At 41.4% G+C, this 17,859-nt stretch overlaps 1 protein-coding gene across 4 annotated transcripts in view; it reads left to right on the top strand.

Moving 5' to 3' along the window:
* TGFBRAP1 (transforming growth factor beta receptor associated protein 1) overlaps positions 1-17,859 on the top strand; it is a 70,017-nt gene that overhangs the window by 48,427 nt on the left and 3,731 nt on the right. For all 4 annotated transcript variants that reach the window (XM_069093963.1, XM_069093964.1, XM_069093962.1 and 1 more), the window contains 3 exons: positions 5,251-5,397; positions 6,548-6,707; positions 15,775-16,208. In XM_069093963.1, coding sequence (XP_068950064.1) covers positions 5,251-5,397; positions 6,548-6,707; positions 15,775-16,208 — 741 coding nt within the window. The remainder of the gene's footprint in view (positions 1-5,250; positions 5,398-6,547; positions 6,708-15,774; positions 16,209-17,859) is intronic.

The raw sequence follows: 17,859 nt of genomic DNA, 5'->3' as shown, positions 1-17,859 counted from the left end.
ATTTTACCTTTTTTTATTCCCCCTTAACACCTTCCTATCCAAACACCCATCTTAACTTGAGCATTTAGGTAAGTACCCTATTTCAGAGCCACTGTGGCAGGCTTTTCTGATTTATCTCGAGGCAAGTCATTTCTTGCCAGGTCATGTTTTGTAGCTTTCCCTATAAAATGTCCTATTTGGGGGGGGGGAAGCTTCACCTAACAGGTTAAAATCTGTCATTTCCCTTCCTCTGGGCTAGAGCAAAGTTGGAATGAATGATAATATTTCATTGCTTGGCTCCCCATAGGAGAAGGATAGACAGAAGCTGGAAATGCAGAAATGTGTCAGTCCTACCTACTAGGTACACTGCCACACCATTCCCATTGCTGTTGCCAAGTTCTGCTGATCAGAGCCCAGGGCTGGTCTACCTTGGGTAGGGAGATACAGAAAGACCGAAGCTATAGACTAGAATGGATGGAAAGAAGCTGTTGTGTCTTGGGAAAGGAGAGAAAAGAAGGCAGGAATGAAGCATAGTCATGCCAGGAGGTAGAATGGGGGCTGCACTGGGGAAGAGTAGGATTGCTGCTACCACATAGCACAAAGTCCTTGACAGTCAGCCAGTCAGTCAGCATTTATTGAGCCCTTGTGTGTACTAAGCATTGTGTGAAGGGCTGGGGTTACAAAGAAGGGTAAAAACACTGTCCTGCCTCACAAGGAGGAACTTACACTTCAATGGAGGAGACAGTATGTAAATAAGAATGGAAGAGAGTGGAATAAAGGCAGTCTCAGAGGCTGTAGAAGGCCTCATGCAGAAGGTGTGATTGGAGCAACATCATGAAAACCCAGGATTCTAGCAGGTGGAGGTGAGGGAGCAGAGCGTTTCTGGAAGGGGCAGGGGCCATTGTAAAGGCATGATGGAGTGTCATGTTCCAAGGAAAGCAAGTGATCTAGTGAAGCTGGGTTCATAGCAGAGAGTAAAGTAGAAAGTAAAAAGGGACCAGGTTGTGAAGGGCATTATGTGACCAAGGATTTCATTAGAGGTAATAGAGACCTGCTGGAGATTATTGAATAATGGGTTGACATGGTGAACCCTACACTTTAGGAAAATTACTCTGACAGCTGTGAGGATAGAGGATCAGACTGGGGATACACTTGAGACAAGAAGACCAATAGAAGTCTTTTTAATACAGTCCAAAAGCAGAACAGATGCAGATTCAAAGAAGTGGGAGAAATGTCTATTTCCTCCATGAAAAGCACTGAATTGTTTGAGTTCACCTGGACCATGGGGATGAAGCTTGCAGTTCAGTGGGGCACCTTTGGCCAAACCAGCTTTTTATCTGGGACAAGTTGTCCTGGATTTCAATACCCTTGCGGGGTTTTGGTGCAGAATTTGCGATAGCTGCACCACGTGCCTGAGAAGAGCAGCCTCGCTTCTCCATAAAGCTATTTTCAAAGACGACACAGAAGTTGCTGATAGCCAGTGATAGCAGTGAGAATATTGTACATCATTCTGTGAACAGTTTTAAAATGTCGATCTTGGTCTTGTGGTACAAAAGAGGTTTAGTTAGTGGGTGAGGAAGCTTGAAGAGTACTTGTACAGTGAATGAGCTCTCTTTCCCAGAAACTTGTAGATTTTGCTTTCAACAATATCTACACATTTCTTGGGGGTATTTTCCTTTGTTTAACTATTGTCTTCTTACATCCAAAAGCTCATTTCCTCATCTTTCCATAGTCTTGTGTAGATCACGTGATATTGAAAATACTTAGAGGTGTCCTGAAGACAAATAACAGTTCTAGATAGGTATTCAGCTCTCAGTTATCTAGCAGAGGAAAGTAGTCATATAAAAAATTCCAAAATAATGAATGATCCCAAAATCCTTTTTATGAGATTTTCCATTTTATTATGATTTTTGCCCCTCACTTGCTTCTCTTTCCTGCATGTTTCCTTTGTCATTAAATTTCCCTTGAAATAACTTTTCAACTCTTCGAGTATACATCCGATGACAGGAACATGTAAGGTGGCAGGCAGCAACCAAACTATTTAAACATTTGCTGCTTAAAACAGTTCACGTATCAGTATGGACGATTTTTTTTTTTTGCAGATAATAGAGAGTTATTTTGATTGGATATGGTCAATTTTTTAAAAATTTAATTTTTTTGGTTACATTTTAAGTTCCAAGCTGTCTCCCTTCCCCCTCTCTCCCCAACCCCATACCATAGAAGGCCATTTGACATAGATAAGATAGATAGATTACATACATACATACATGTAGATATGTATACCTGTCTGTATAGATGCACACACAGAAGTGATATATGTGTGTATGTTTGTAAAACTATACTATGCCAAGTTCTGTTTATCAGTTCTTTCTCTGGAGATGAATAGCATCCTTATAGGTCCTTTGTAGTAGATTTGAATATTTATAATACTCAGAATAACTTAGTCATTCACAGTTATTCTCTGAACAATACTTCTATCACTGTATACAACATTTCTGCTCATTTCATTCTCCATTTCATGGAAGTCTTTCCATGTTTTTCTAAAATCAGCTTGCTCATCATTTCCTACAGCACAATGATATTCTACCAGGTCATTTTTTTTCTGATGATTTTTCAGTTGTTTTTCAGCAAGAGGACATTATTATTCTTAGGTAATCTGTGGATTGATCCAAGTTACTCTACATGTTGTCAAAATCCATGATAAAGTAAACCCTTCATTTTCTCTGCCCAACCTTTCCTGTGTAATGAGGCAGTTCAGTACATAAGAGCACTGGACCAGGAGTCAGGAAGTCTGGCACTCAAATTCAGCCTCAGACACTTATTAGCTATTTGACCCCAGTCAAGTCATTTAACCAGTGGGAATATTAATGGTACCTACCTCCTGAAGTTGTTGTGAGGATCAAATGAGGTGATATTTATAAAAAGTGATTAGCACACCCAACAGCAAGAAATAGAGAAATTCCATTTAAAGTCACTGTAGAGATGGGAGTCTGCCTGCCAAAACAAACCCAGGAACTTTATGGACACAATTACAAAATTTTTCACACAAATAAAGTCTGATCCAAATAATTGGGAAAACATTAGTTGCTCGTGGTTAGGTCAAGCTAATATCATAAAAATAACAATTTTGCCTAAATTAATTTACCTGTTTAGTGCCATACCAATCAGTCTACCAAAAAATTATTCTATGGAGCTAGAAAAGATAGTAACAATTCTTCTGGAAGAACAAAAAGTCCAGAATATCAAGAGAATCGATGAAAAGAAATGCTGAGAGTGGTGGACTAGCCATACCAGATTTTAAACTGTATTATAAAGCGGCAGTCATCAAACTACTTGGTACTGGCTGAGGAATAGAGTAGTAGATCAGTGGAATAGATTAGGTACAAGAGACACAGTAGTCAATGACTATTATAAAAACTGGTACTGTAGGCAGTCTGAGAGAGCAAGGACTGGTTTACCATCAGATTTATGGAGAAAGGAAGAATTTATGACCAAACGAGATAGAGAGCATTACAAAATGCAAAATGGATCATTTTGATTACATTAAATTGAAAAGGTTTTGTACAAACAAAGCCAGTGTCACCAAGATTAGGAGGGAAGCAGAAAGCTGGCAAAGAATCTTTACAGCCAGCGTCTCTGATAAAGGCCTCACTTCTAAAACATACAAAGAACTGAGTCAAATTCACAAGAATACAAGTCATTCCCCAATTGTTAAAATGGCCAAAGGATATGAACAGTCAGTTTTCAGAGGAAGAAATTAAAAGATGTCTATAAGCATATGAAAAAAGGCTCTAAATCACTATTGATCAGAGAAATGCAAATCAAAACAACTCTTAGGTACCACATCTCACTGGTCAGATTGACTAACATGACAAAAGAGGAAAATGATAAGTGCTGGAGAAGATATGGGAAAATTGAAAAACTAATGCATTGTTGGTGGAGTTGTGAACTGATCCAAACATTCTGGAGAGCATTCTGGAACTATGCCCAAAGGGCTATAAAAATGTGCATACCCTGGGACCCAGCAATGCCACTTCTAGGGCTGTATCCCAAAGAGCTCATACAAGTGGGGGGAGGACCTGTATGTACAAAAATATTTATAGCAGCTCTTTTTGTGGTGGCAAAGAATGGAAATCAAGGGGATGCCCATCAACTGGGGAATGCCTAAACAAGTTGTGGTATATGCATGTAATGGACTATTATTGTGCTATAAGAAATGAGGATCAGGGGGACTTCATAAGGACCTGGAGAGACTTCTATAAACCGATGCTGAGTGAGGCGAGCAGAACCAGGAGAACATCGTACACAATTACAGACACATTGTACCTGTGAGGACTGACTTTGATAGACTGGGCTCCTCTCAGCAATGCAAGGACTTTTGATGGAAAAGGCTATCCACACCCAGAGAAAGATTTACGGAGTCTGAATGCAGATGGAAGCAAACTACTTGCTGTCTTCTATTTTTCGTTGTGTTTTGTTTCTTCTTCCTCATTATTCATACCATTGGTTATAATTCTTCTTCACAATTTGACTAATGTTTAACATGAAGGTATATATACAAAATTCGGAACTCAAAAACTTGTGGAACTGAATGTTGTAAAATAATAGTAAATAATTTTTTTAAAAAAAAAGTGATTAGCACAAATAGAGCACCGGCCCTGGAGTCAGGAGGACCTGAGTTCAAATTAGGCCTCAGACACTTAACACAAAAACTAGCCGTGTGACCTTAGGCAAGTCACTGAACCCCAATTGCCCTCCAAAAAGCAAAAAAAAAAAAAATGACTCGCACAGTGCCTGGCACATAGTAGGTGTAACATGTGTGTGCACACTTGTGTATTTATCCTCTTTTCTCAACAATATCTTTCCATCTGAATTTTAAAGAAGTTTCAACATTTAAAATGACCTTAGGTCCTGCCTCTGACCCCATGTTGTTTAATCTCTGCCAGCATAAATGTCTCATTAGTTTGTGGTTCCATGCTTTCTATTGTTCATCATTATTTTTTTTTTAAACAATCAGGGTAAAGTAACTTGCTCAAGGTTACACGGCCAGTATTTCTGGGTGTGGTGCTGAGTATCTGAGCCCAGATTTGATCTCCAGGTCACCCTGACACTGGAGCCGGTGCTCCCACTCGCTGTGCTACCTGGCCGCCCCTGTTCATCATTATTAATGATTAATTCCTTACCTGAAGTATGAAATGGGCAGTCACTAGATCAGGAAAAGAATAAGGTGACTTTGAAAAGCCTGGTATCTAAAATGTCACTTTATTTCAGGTTGGAGTTCAGATTTTTACCAGGAGACCTTTGGAAGAGCACCAGAAAGATATCTTTAACCCAGATGACATCATCAACTGCCTTAAAAAATACCCCAAGTCTATTGTTAAGTACTTGGAATATCTAGTTGTGGACAGGAGAGTACAAGTAAGTGCTTCAAAAGTTTTCAGTTTTCTCTCTACAATGCTGTGAATGTACTGGGTAAGAAGTTGGATTGGATGACTCAGGCATCCCTTCTAAGTCCAAGATTCCATGAAAAAGTACAAGCTATATTTTCACAGAAATTGTGGGAAAAGGCTGAGTTAGATTACAGAATTTATTACAGAGCACATTGAGTAAAATTGTACCGAATTACGTTGTGTACGGTATGAGTGCTCAATAAACACTTAATGCATGGTCTGGATGATTTCAGGAGGTCTAGGGACATGAAGACCTTGAGACACAGGTTCTAACGGTTTCACAGCTTAATTCTCGTCTCCCCTGCTCGGCCCCCATTCCCACATTCAGCTTTTTTTTCCTTCCCCATCTTCTTCTTGTTACTTCCTTGAAAGGAGTGAGGGAAGCTTCAAGTCTGGATAATTTGGCTCTCTTGTCTTTCCATAACAATCTCTGTATGATTATTTTATTTAAATCCTGCTGGCTTCCTTCTACAGAGTCTGAGATCAACGGGTAGGGAACCTGCAGGATGCCTGGAGGCCACACGTGGCCCTCTGGGTCCTCGAGTGCAGCCCTTGGACTAAATCCAGACTTCACAGAATGAATCCTGCTGGCTTCCTTCTACAGAGTCTGAGATCAGCAGGCAGGGAACCTGCAGGAGGCCTGGAAGCCGCATGTGGCCCTCCGGGTCCTCAAGTGCGGCCCTTGGACTAAATCCAGACTTCACAGAATAAATCCCCTTAAAAGATTGGTTCTGTGAAGTGTGGATTTCATCAGAGCACTACACTGAGGGCCACATGTAACCTCGAGGCCGCACATTCCCCACCCCTGAAAGTGAATCCTTATTAAAAAAATGTTTCATTGCAAGAGGCAGATCTCTTCACCTAAGATTTCTAATTTGCCTTATTTGTGTTGCGGCTTCTAGAATAGCTTTGAAGTCACAAGTTTGTCCTGTGTCTTATCCTTTATGATTTTTGTAAAGGGATTGGAGGTGGGGAAAAAGCTTTGTAAACCTTAAAGTGCCGTGGGAGTGTTTGTTAATTAGTGTTAGTAATTTCAGTTAAAAGGGAGTTATTTGGGTTCCTCTGTTAAGATAAGGTGTATGATATATATGTATTTATCATTTATTCCTTATCTACAGAAGGAAGAGTATCACACCCACTTAGCCATCCTCTATCTAGAGAAAGTGCTTCAGCAGAAGCCCAGTGCAAATGGTAACTGTGCAGAAGTGACTGAAACTCAGGCAAAGCTACGAAGTCTGCTTCAAAAATCTGATCTGTACAGAGTCCACTGTCTGATAGGTAAGATCCACTTCATCACAAGATTCAGCCCCCTGAGGTAACCGCTCACCTCTGCAAGATGCTTTGTATTTACTGACTGCTCTCTCCCTAGCTGCTCTTTGAAGCAGGTTATGAGGGTTCTCTTATTCCCACTTTACAAATGAGGAAACTGGGACTCAGAGAGGTTAAAAGACTTGCTTAAAGTCACACAGCTACTTAAGTCTGAGCCTCGCTCTTCAGAGTCCAGCATTCTTCCCACCATTTCAAAGCATCCTCCCTTCTCCCCCCCCCCCACACACACAGTTATCTCTCTGAAGTTTCTAACTATAGTCATGTCTCACTTTGCACAAGGTCTTGTCCTTTGCTCAATGAATGTGGCATTGATTTGGATTTACAGGAAGCAGAGATATGCATGTCTTAAGGTTCTGCCCTACTCAGTATCTGTTTTCTGGGTTGAAGAGTTGGCATGACATGATCACCAGCACTTTCATGAGCCTTAGCATATGATTCTGTGTTGGATGTGTTTTGGAACTTTCTTTGATGTTTGCCACACTTTTTCCTTCTGAATCTGACCCAGGAAAGTGGATTCTAATACTCTGTCCCCACCCTCAGGAAAAGAAGGGTCATGGGGAAGGGAAGCCTGACTCTTTAACAGTACTCTGGCACTAATAGTTCAATTTTTACATTTAAAGGCAACAGTGAATCACACCTACACCTACTGACATCAGCCATTTCTTAAACTGCTGAATGCTTTTTGGAAGATATCATAAAACCATTGACTAGGCATGCTACAAATTCATGCCAGTCTCAGCTTTGACTTTTTTAAATCCTTTAATTAATCTCAGATTAACTTAATTGTGTTTTTCATAGCAGCTATTCCAAGCCTTCTCAAGCCATCAGCTCCATCCCCATTTCCTTCTCCTTGAGCCAGTGATTTGCCTCCTGCCTTTTTGGAAGTACAATTTAAAAATCTCTCTAAGTTTTTTTAACCAGTTACTTTACTGTGTAGTTCAGCCCAACAGTAGTATGCTTCCCTGGGATACTAAATGGCAATATTTTAAGGCTGCAAATCAATAGGCAGGTACAAGTGTATAGTTTGGTGGTAATTATTTCATTTGATGAACACTCCATATTGAATTCTGTGATTTCTTGCTTTATTGAGTTATAAGATTTGTATTTGTTCATAAGTAAATTAATATGAATAATAGTTTTATAGTGATTTTTCTTTGAAAGCCCTCAAAACGTTCCTCAAATATGATAAAATCTGTCCTAAAACTCCTTGTTTATATGGGAGATGGCCATATCATAGTAGAAACTGACCTGGACTTCAGTTTAGAAGACCTGAGTTGTAGTTTTCAGCTTCCTTACTGTGTTACTCTAGAAGAATCACCCAGCCTCTCTGAAGTTTAGTTTTCTCATCTATAAAATGAAGAGAATAGTAATTGCCTTGCCTTTCTCACAGACGTGTTGTGAAGATCCAATGAGATATATTTGAGAGTCCTTTGTAAACTGTAAGGCCCCATGTAAATGTAAACTGTAATATTATTAGTTAATATTATTAAAGTTAATGGAGAGGCAGCATATCATAATGGATAGAGGATTGATCTCAGGTTCAGGAGATCTTGGGTTCAAGCTCTGCCTCTGACCCAGGGCAAGTCACTTACCTTTAGGGCCCTAGAGGTTTTCCAAGGCTCTAAGTTGCAGCAAAGGTGCCAGTTTGCATTGGTGAAGGGAATTTTCTTCTCTTGGAGTTCCCTATACCATTGAAATCACAGATCTGGTCCAAAAGAAAATTGAACATAACTACATGTTAATTAGGCTCTTTTTTAAAAAACCTTTTAGGTAAAGTGTAGTAGCAACCACATGGCCATACCCAGGATGACTGCTTCCTAGCACAGGTTCTTAGATCTGCTTTACTAGGAAAGATAGGTGTTCAAGGGGTCAACAGTCTTTTTTAATTACATTCACTAGTTCAAGGGAAAAGTCAGCACCCTGAACTTCAGAGAAAATACAAACAGAGAAATTAATACCAACAGACAGGGCTTCTAACTGTCTGAGAAATTATCACAGATCAACAGACAGATCCAACTGTCTGACCAAAGCAATACATACATAGTTACCAGAGAAAGAAGCACCAACATGTGGGTTTTTCAAAGCCAGGGGGCTCCTTAACTTCCACCCAGAGTCTCATCTGATCAGATCACAAGAACACTCTTCCAATGAGTGGCCCCAAAGCAAAATGCTAACTTCAGAGTATATATATACCCTTTTTTAGAGCTAGAGGGCATCGCAACCCTCATGACTCAGTGCCTAATTAGAAATGAACAAAAAGTGTGAAAGCCTTCCTACAAGCAAGCCCCTAAGCAAGCTTCCCTTAATGGGCTCCATGTGAGGCCTATTAATGAATAGGGAAGATCTTACATCCCATTAAAATTATAGTAAATAAAAATAAGAATAAGTAAATACTCAATAGAATATTTTGTAGAAGACATTATTAAAAACATTTGTTTCTAAAATATGCAGGAAAGCTTCAGACTCTCTTGATATTCAAGACCTTTCACATTGTTGTCCCCAAGATAGCTTTCTAGTTTGAACTCACACTGCTGTTCCACTTGACGAATTTAATGCCACAGCAATCAAACTGGACCAATGACATCTACCCCCTTATCCTTCTGTTTAAATGCCTCCCTTCCTTCCAGCTCCAGGTTAGGCAATACATCTTCTGTGAAGACATCCCTGCCTCCCACCAGCTGGGATAGCGCTCTCTTCCAGCTTCACACCTTGTTTGGATCTTTCCTTTGTATTCTCTTAGCACTTTTAGCCACGTTGTAGTTATTGTAGATGCCATAGCCCTCTAGTATGTTGTAAGTTTTTTGAGAGTAGTGACTGTGCCCTTTTTTATCTTTATATTGCTAGAGCCAGGATGGTGTCGTGGAAAGGGTGCCAGGTCTGGTGTCAGGAGACCACGATTCAAATCTTGTCTCTTCGACTTACTACCTCTATGTCTTGGGTGGATCATTGATTCTCTCTACCTCAGCTTCCTCATCTACAAAATGAGGATGTTGGGCTAAATGTCTTCTTACGTCCCGTCTGGCTCATTTCGTTAATTCTTATTGAATTGAATCATCATTAAGCTATGGATCATATGGATATATATAATGTTGTAGATACTCTCCAAAATTAGAAATTCAAAGCAAACGTTTATTAAGCATACACTGTGTGCAGGGCACTATATTAGGTGCTGAGGATACAAAAATGAATCTGTGCTTGTCCTTAAGTATCTTGCATTCTGCCAGAGAGCTATATTGTGTAAACCAGAGGACAATTTACAGTAACAACTAGGGAAATTAAGAGGAGCTTAGCCAAGGTGGTGATATACTGCCTGAACCTTGGAGGGAGCTTACAGTCTAAGAGGAAGGGGTGAGGAAGGAGGACATTTCAGGGCCTGGGTTTGGAAAGTCTGTGTAAAGGCATGGAGAAAGGAGATGGAGTAAGAATCTTGGGAAACAATTAGTAAGCCAGTTTGGCCAGAAGATAGATTGTGTGAAGGAGAGTGATGCAAAATAAATCTGGAGGGTAGATTGTGGAGGGTTTTAAATGCCAGCCTGAGAAGTATGTTTTTTATCCTAGAGGAAATAGGGAGCCATCAAAGATTTTTGAGCAGGCTGATACCATGGTCAGATTCCTTAAGAAGATGAGTTTGGCAGCTGTGAGGAGGATGAATTGGGGAGGAAGAAACATAAAAGAAAGGAGCCCAGGAACCACTAATGGCACTGCCAATCCAGTTCGGAAGTGAGGCGGAAGGAAGAGGATGGGTGTAAGGTGCCGAGATTCTGTTGGCGAGGCTTGGCAACTAATTGGATTTAGAAGGTGAAGGAAGGGGAGGAGTTAATTCTTGAGGTGGAGAACCTTGGTGACTAGAAACGTGAGAGTGCTTTCAGCAGAAAGAGAGAGATCGGAATGTGAGTGTGTTTAGTTGGGAAGAGAACAAGTCCCATTTTGGATAGGCCAAATTTGCAATGCCAGTGGGCAGACTAGGTGGATGTGTCTAGCAGACAATCAACAATATAGAACTAGAGTTCAGGACAGAGATTAGGGTTGAATATGAAAACTTGCATATCATTGGAATAGAGATCATAGTTAAATAATAGCTAACATTTATATAGACTTTGAGCTTCACAGTGAACCTGTGAGGTAAGTACTACAAGTATTTCTAAACCCATTATACTGATGAGGAAACTGAGCCCCCAGATAGGTGAAGTGAATTAAGATCACACACGTAGTAAGATGTGGGATTCAAACTCGGGTCTTCTTAACTACAGATCTAACATTTTATGAGAGAGACAGACACACATACCAAGGGAGATTGAGCAGAAACAGATATGCAGAAGAAACCAGGAAACAATAGCTAGCATATGGAGAGGCTTCTTAACAGCATCAGAAATCAGGTCAGTTAGATTGGAGGCCAAAGAAACACCACAGACTCATTGTTGGAAGGACAGTTTCAGTCCATAGGGGGATCAAAAGCCATATTACAAAGGGTTTAGAAATGTGTAGAGGTTCTTTGTCTCTATTTTTAGTTGGGGGGCTGCCTCCCACCCCCCCCCAAGAAAAGAAGAGAAAAAGGTTTAGAAGGAGGCACAGGCAAGCAGGACAGCTTTGAGGACGGCTTTAGAATTCATTGTATACTTTTTAATAAAGTAAACAGTATGAAATGAAAATTATGTTTTCATATGGAGTTATCTTTTTGTGTCCTGTTTATGTAAATGCTCTTATTTGTTATTTAAGTTAAGAATAAAAGTATTTTCTTAAAAGAGTTCAAGGTGTAGAAGTGGAAACAATGAGTGTGAGGCTTTTTTTTCCCCCTACGAGTTTGATTGTAAAAGGGAGAAGAAATATAGAATGACAGCTTGAGGGTCTGGTAGAGTCAAAGGGTTTTTTTGTTTTTCTTGTTTTTTGTTTTTTGCTTTTTGGAGGGCAGTTGGGGGTGACTTGCCCAAAGTCACATGGGTAAGTAAGTGTGTCAAGTGTCTGAGGCCAGATTTGAACCCAGGTCCTCCTGACTCCAGGGCCAGTGCTCTATTCACTGCACTGCACCACTTAGTCGCCCCAAAGTTTTGGTTTTTGGGTTTTTTTTTTTTGCCTTTTGGAGGGCAATTGGGGTTAAGTAACTTGCCCAAGGTTACACAGCTAGTTTGTGTGTGTGTGTGTGTGTGTGTGTGTGTGTGTGTGTATGTTAAGTGTCTGAGGCCAGAACTGAACTCAGGTCCTCCTGACTCCGGGCTTGGCACTTTACTCACTGTGCCACCTAGCCACACCTTGTTTTATTTTTGATGGTAGGGAGACCTGGGCCTGTTTATACGCAGCAGGGAAGGAGGAGCTAGTATATAAAGAGTAATTGAAGAAGAGCAAGAAAATGATTGAAGGGGGAAGCTTATGGAAAGGAAGGATCAAGTCAAGAGGTTGGATTTGTCAAGGAAAAGGGCCACCTCTTCTCCAGATAGTGAAGCAAATAACAGAGCGGAGGATAAAGAAGTAGAGTTTTGAATTGTGAAATAGGAAGAAGAGAGAGGTCGTGGCTCATAGCCTTGATTTTCTTAATGAATTAAGAAGTTAAATCCTCTAGCAATAAGGAATGGGGAAGGGATCTTAGGAGGCTGGTAGTGGACAGCATCTGAGGGAAGTATGATGGAGTGTGAGGGAAAAATACAAGTATTACTGTATAATTCTCAGGGTCCTTTTGAGATTATATCACATAAATTTGTTGTGCACCCAGTTACCACAATTCTACAGCAGCTTCCTCAGATTCACTGTCTCAGTCATGACAGGGTCTTTTCCAGATCTTTCCATCCTTCCTCAAATCTTCCATGCCTCCTCCTTCCCCCACTGTCTCAGCTGAGAACTTTACCTACTATTTCACTGAAAAAGTAGAGGCCATTCTCTGAGCACTGCCCTCTCCCCTTACGTCATTGAGCTGCCTCTGCCACGATTTCTTCCTTAACCCCTGTTTCACATGAAGAAATGGCTCTTCTCCTTGCCACACCCCTTCACCTGCACAAATGGTCCCATTCCTTCCCCTCTTCTCCAAAGGATTGGCTCCTCTGTTATCCCCACTCTCATTAATCTTTAGTCTCTCCCTTTGTACAGATGTTTCTCTGCTGCCTACGAACACACACATGTCTCTCTCATACTTAAAAAACCATCCTAATTTGATCCAACCCTGCTAGCTGTGTCCTATATCTCTCCTCCCTTTCATGGCTAAACTTGTTAAGAAGATCATCCATGCTTCCACTTCCTTCCACTTCTCACTTTTTTTTAACTCACTGAAGTTTGGCTTCTGACATCAAAGAAACGGCTTTCTTTAAAATTACCAATGATCTCTTAATCACCAAATCTAACAGTCTTTTCTTAGTGCTTATCTTTTTAGCTTTTACTATTGTTGACCCTCTCTTATTCCTTAATAGTCTCCTCTCTCTAAGTTTTCATGATTTTCTCTTGGTTTTCCTCCTGCCTGAATACTCAGTCCTTCATCCAGGTCACAACCACTAACCATGGATCCTTCAAGGGTCTGTCTTGGGTCCTCTCGTTCTATGCTGTTTCACTTGGTGATCTCGTCAGTTCCCATGAATTCAGGCATCATCTCTCTGCCAATGATCCTCAGATCCATTTATCCAGCCTTAACCCTTCTCTTGATTTCTGTTGTGCATCTCTAACTGCCTTTTATATATTTCAAGCTGGATGTCCCTTAGACACCTCAAATTAAATCTGTCCAAAACTGAACTCATTATCTTCCCCCCTGAACTCTTCCCTCTTCCTGACTTCCCCATTATTGTCAAGGGTGCCGCTATCTTTTCCATTACGCAGGCTCATAACCTTGACTCTTCACTCTCACCCTCGTATATTTAATCAGTTGGCAAGTCCTGTCATTGACACCTTCAGTGACATCTCTCATATATAGCCCTTTTCTCCTCTGACACTTCCACCACCCTGCTATGAGACCTTGTCATTTCACATCTTTATTACTGCAGGGGCCTTCTGGTTCATTTTGCAGCCTCAGGTCTCCCCTCATCCCAGTCTGGCCTCCACTCATTTCTCAAATTGCTCTTTCTAAAACGTAGGTCTAATCACGTCAACCAGCTCCCAGTCAATAAACTCTAGTGGCTCGCATTAACCAGAAGGATCAACTATAAAATCCTCTGTTTGGCTTTTAAAGTCCTTCATGACCTGACCCCCTCCCTTTACCTTACTTCTACTTCTTGTACCTTACTCCTTTCCAGATACTCTGTGATCCAGTGACTCTGGCCTTCTTGCTGTTCTTCATACGAGATAAGTTGTCTTCAGCTCCATAGATTCTTATGGCTACCTTGCCATGTCTTTCTAGTTTCTCTAGCTTCCCTCAATCTAAACTGAAACCCTACCTTCTGCAGGAAGCCCTTCCCAATCTTGGTTAATGCTAGTACCTTTCTTTTAAGATTATTTTAGTTAATCCTGTGTGTGTGTGATACACACAGAGTATATGTATGTGTGCATGTATGTATACATGAACAATACACATAAACCCACACCTCTAAGTATATATGAGAACTACATATAATTTGATATACATATGTAAATATAATGGGAGAGAGACACCCAACTATGTGCAAACAAGATAGATATGACACAGTATATTTATTTACATACATAATATTTACTATATATGTAGCTATATGTGACACAAATAACAAGATATGTGTAACATACAATATATAATATGTAGAATATATTGTGTGTGTGAGACATATCTGTACATGCATATTGTCTCCAGTTGGACTGAGCTTCTTGAGAGCAGGGACTGTTTGTGCCTTTCTTTGTACCCTGTTGCTTAACATAGTGACTGGCATATAGTAGACACTTAATAAATGTTGACTTAAACAGAGAAGGGCAGATGGTGGGAGATAAGTGAAGGGAATAACAGTGTTAGAATTTAGCCAGGACATGGGGTCAAGGAGTCAGGGTTAGAGGAGAGCATAGAGTTGTACTAGTGAAGTCTCTAAAGGGAGAAAGTGAGGCCAGAGAAGCTGTGATAGATTGGGAAAACAGGGAAGGCTAGAGGGACACAGTGAAGACAAGGAATTCATTAGGAAGGTCTTAAACTGTCCCCCTCAAACCAGAGTTACACAAAACTATACATACCCCAATTCTGTTCCATTTCCCCATCTGTCCTCAGAATATCCCTTGGTGATATTCTGGGCCCTTTTATTACTGTTCCCATTTTACAGCTGTGCAATTGGAGGCACAGAAATGAAATAATTTACACAGCTTACATAAGGCTGAAATGAGATTAGAACTCAAGTTTTTCTTTTTCCATCAGATTATGATGCCTTCTATAATTTAAAGATTAGATTGCAGAAATACTAGAACATCTTTAGAAATAATTTTAATATGTAGATTCACTCAACTCATGTAACTTTCTATCAAGGCAACTATAAATTGGCATAGGGTAGGGAGTCAGTGACTTTGGTGTGCCTATTATTTTTCCAGTATATGCTAAAGATGGGGAAGGGGGTGGGGAATAAGCAGTTCTGTGACACTTCTTTATGCCAGGCACTGTGCTAGGTGTCTCATAATACTATCTCCTTTGAGATGGCTTTTTTATGTGGCAGCGGGCAGTGCCCACTTGAAGTAAATGAGAGACTTTCTTTTAGAATTGGAGGTTATTGGTGAAGCTGTAAATCTGAGTTCTCTCCAGGGCCTTTTCTCTGCTGAAACATTTGATGTCTCTATTTCTGAAATTTTGAGAAATAATCATTCCAGGGTCATTTGTAATTGTAATAGAGTCTGTGTTGTGTCTGATTTCCCAGGGCCTAAATACTAAGTGTGAAGGTACGTGAAAGCATTGACTTAGTCATCTAGATGGCAGCATTTAGCAACATCTGTCGTCTCCCCGGCTAGGTGTGTTTTTTGTAATGAATTTTACTTGCATACATTCCTAAAGTAAAAGGCAAATGGAGTGGGATTGGAACTTAGGGAGAAGTGCTGTATGGCCCAGGTGTGCCTCTGGGTTACATCCCCACCTGATTCTTAAGCAGTTTCTCCCCTTTGACAGATAAAATCCAGGGAAGCAGTCTTCACATGGAAAGTGCCATATTACACGGGAAGCTGGAGGAGCATGACCAGGCGCTGCACATCCTGGTGCACGAGCTCAAAGACTTCTCTGCGGCCAAGGATTACTGCCTGTGGAGTTCTCAGAGTAAAGATGCTCGGTACCGGCAGCGGCTCTTCCACATGCTGCTCTCTGTTTACCTAAAGCCAGGACCCTCCGACTGTGACCTGGTCCTGGCTGCTGTGGATCTCTTGAACCACCACGCCACCGAGTTTGATGCAGCTCAGGTTTTACAGCTGGTGCCTGACACCTGGTCAGTTCAACTGCTGGCCCCTTTCCTTACCAAGGCCATGAGGGAAAGCCTTCACACCAGGAGGATGACTCAAGCCGCACTGGGCTTGGCCAAAGCAGAAAATGTGCTCTACAAACATGATAAGGTGAGGGGGGTTTTAGCAAATCACGTTTGGCCTGTTTACAAAAGAAAATTGGGGTGGGATGGGGGGGGGTGGGAGTCATGGAGTTGTTTTTGTTTTTAGTTCCTCATTCATAGGATCATGAGTTTAGAGAATCAGAAATGCTCAAATCCAACCTTCTCATTTTACAGATGAGGAAACTGAGAGACAGAGAGGTTAAATAGCTTGTCCCAGAGTCACACAGGACTTGGATTCAGGAAGAATCATGAGTTCAAATGTGGCCTTAGACACTTACTAGCTGGGTGACCCTGGGCAAGTCACTTAACCCTGTTTGCCCCAGGTCCTCATCTGTATAAAATGAGCTGGTTAAGGAAATGGCAAATCACTCCAGTATCTTTGCCAAGAAAATTCCAAATGGGATCACAGAGTCAGACACAATAGAAATAATTAAACAAAGGATCACACAGCTTATTGGTGTTTAAGGCAGAAGTCTGACCCAGGTCTCCCTGACTTCAGGTTCAACATGATGACCCCATACACCACACAGCTTGTTGTTAACTTTATTGTTAATGTTTATTAACAAGTGACTCCCTTTATAATTTTTCTTCTCTGTAGTCATGATGATTCAAAAGTAAGTCCCCATAAAAAAACAAAGTCAATCCCCATTCAAACATGGTGTTAGTGGGGTGGCAACAGCAGCATGATGCAGCTGTCTCCACTTCTTCCCTCCTGGGAATGATCAGAAAGAGAAATATTAGGAAAGGACACTTAAACACAAGAATTCCTTGTGTTCTCCCTAGAGAGGGATGTGGGCTTCCTGACTTTTCCTCCTATGAGACTTTCCATCTCCCAGCTCCAAAGCATAACTGCAGTGCTTTCCCTCATCTCTGCCTCCGGACTTCCCCAGCTTTCTTTAAGACCTCACTGAAATCCCATCTCCTACAGGAAGACTCCCAGTCTTCTTTCACTTGAGCACCTCCCTTCTGGGGTTCTCTCCCATTTTTCTCTTCTGGGGTTCTCTCCCATTTTTCCCTTCTGGGGTTCTCTCCCATTTTCCCTTCTGGGGTTCTCTCCCATTTCCCCTTCTGGGGTTCTCTCCCATTTTTCCCTTCTGGGGTTCTCTCCCATTTTCCCTTCTGGAGTTCTCTCCCATTTTCCCTTCTGGGGTTCTCTCCCATTTTCCCTTCTGGGGTTCTCTCCCATTTTCCCTTCTGGGGTTCTCTCCCATTTTTCCCTTCTGGGGCTCTCTCCCATTTTCCCTTCTGGGGTTCTCTCCCATTTTTCCCTTCTGGGGTTCTCTCCCATTTTTCCCTTCTGGGGCTCTCTCCCATTTTTCCCTTCCGGGTTTATCTCCCATTTTTCCCTGCTGGGGCTCTCTCCCATTTCCCCTGCTGGGGTTCTCTCCCATTTTCCCTTCTGGGGTTCTCTCCCATTTTCCCTTCTGGGGTTCTCTCCCATTTTTCCTTCTTGGGTTCTCTCCCATTTCTCCCTTCTGGGGTTCTCTCCCATTTTTCTCTTCTGGGGTTCTCTCCCATTTTTCCCTTCGGGGGTTCTCTCCCATTTTCCCTTCTGGGGTTCTCTCCCATTTTCCCTTCTGGGGCTCAGTCCCATTCTCCCTTCTGGGGCTCTCTCCCATTTTCCCTGCTGGGGCTCTCTCCCATTTTCCCTTCTGGGG

Source organism: Petaurus breviceps, unplaced genomic scaffold, assembly GCF_028583685.1.
Source record: "Petaurus breviceps papuanus isolate PSGF00001 unplaced genomic scaffold, PetGlider_PUasm1.0 214, whole genome shotgun sequence".
Lineage (NCBI taxonomy): Eukaryota > Metazoa > Chordata > Mammalia > Diprotodontia > Petauridae > Petaurus > Petaurus breviceps.
The sequence above is the reverse complement of the archived record's forward strand: the minus strand, read 5'-3'. Positions and strand labels throughout refer to the sequence as shown.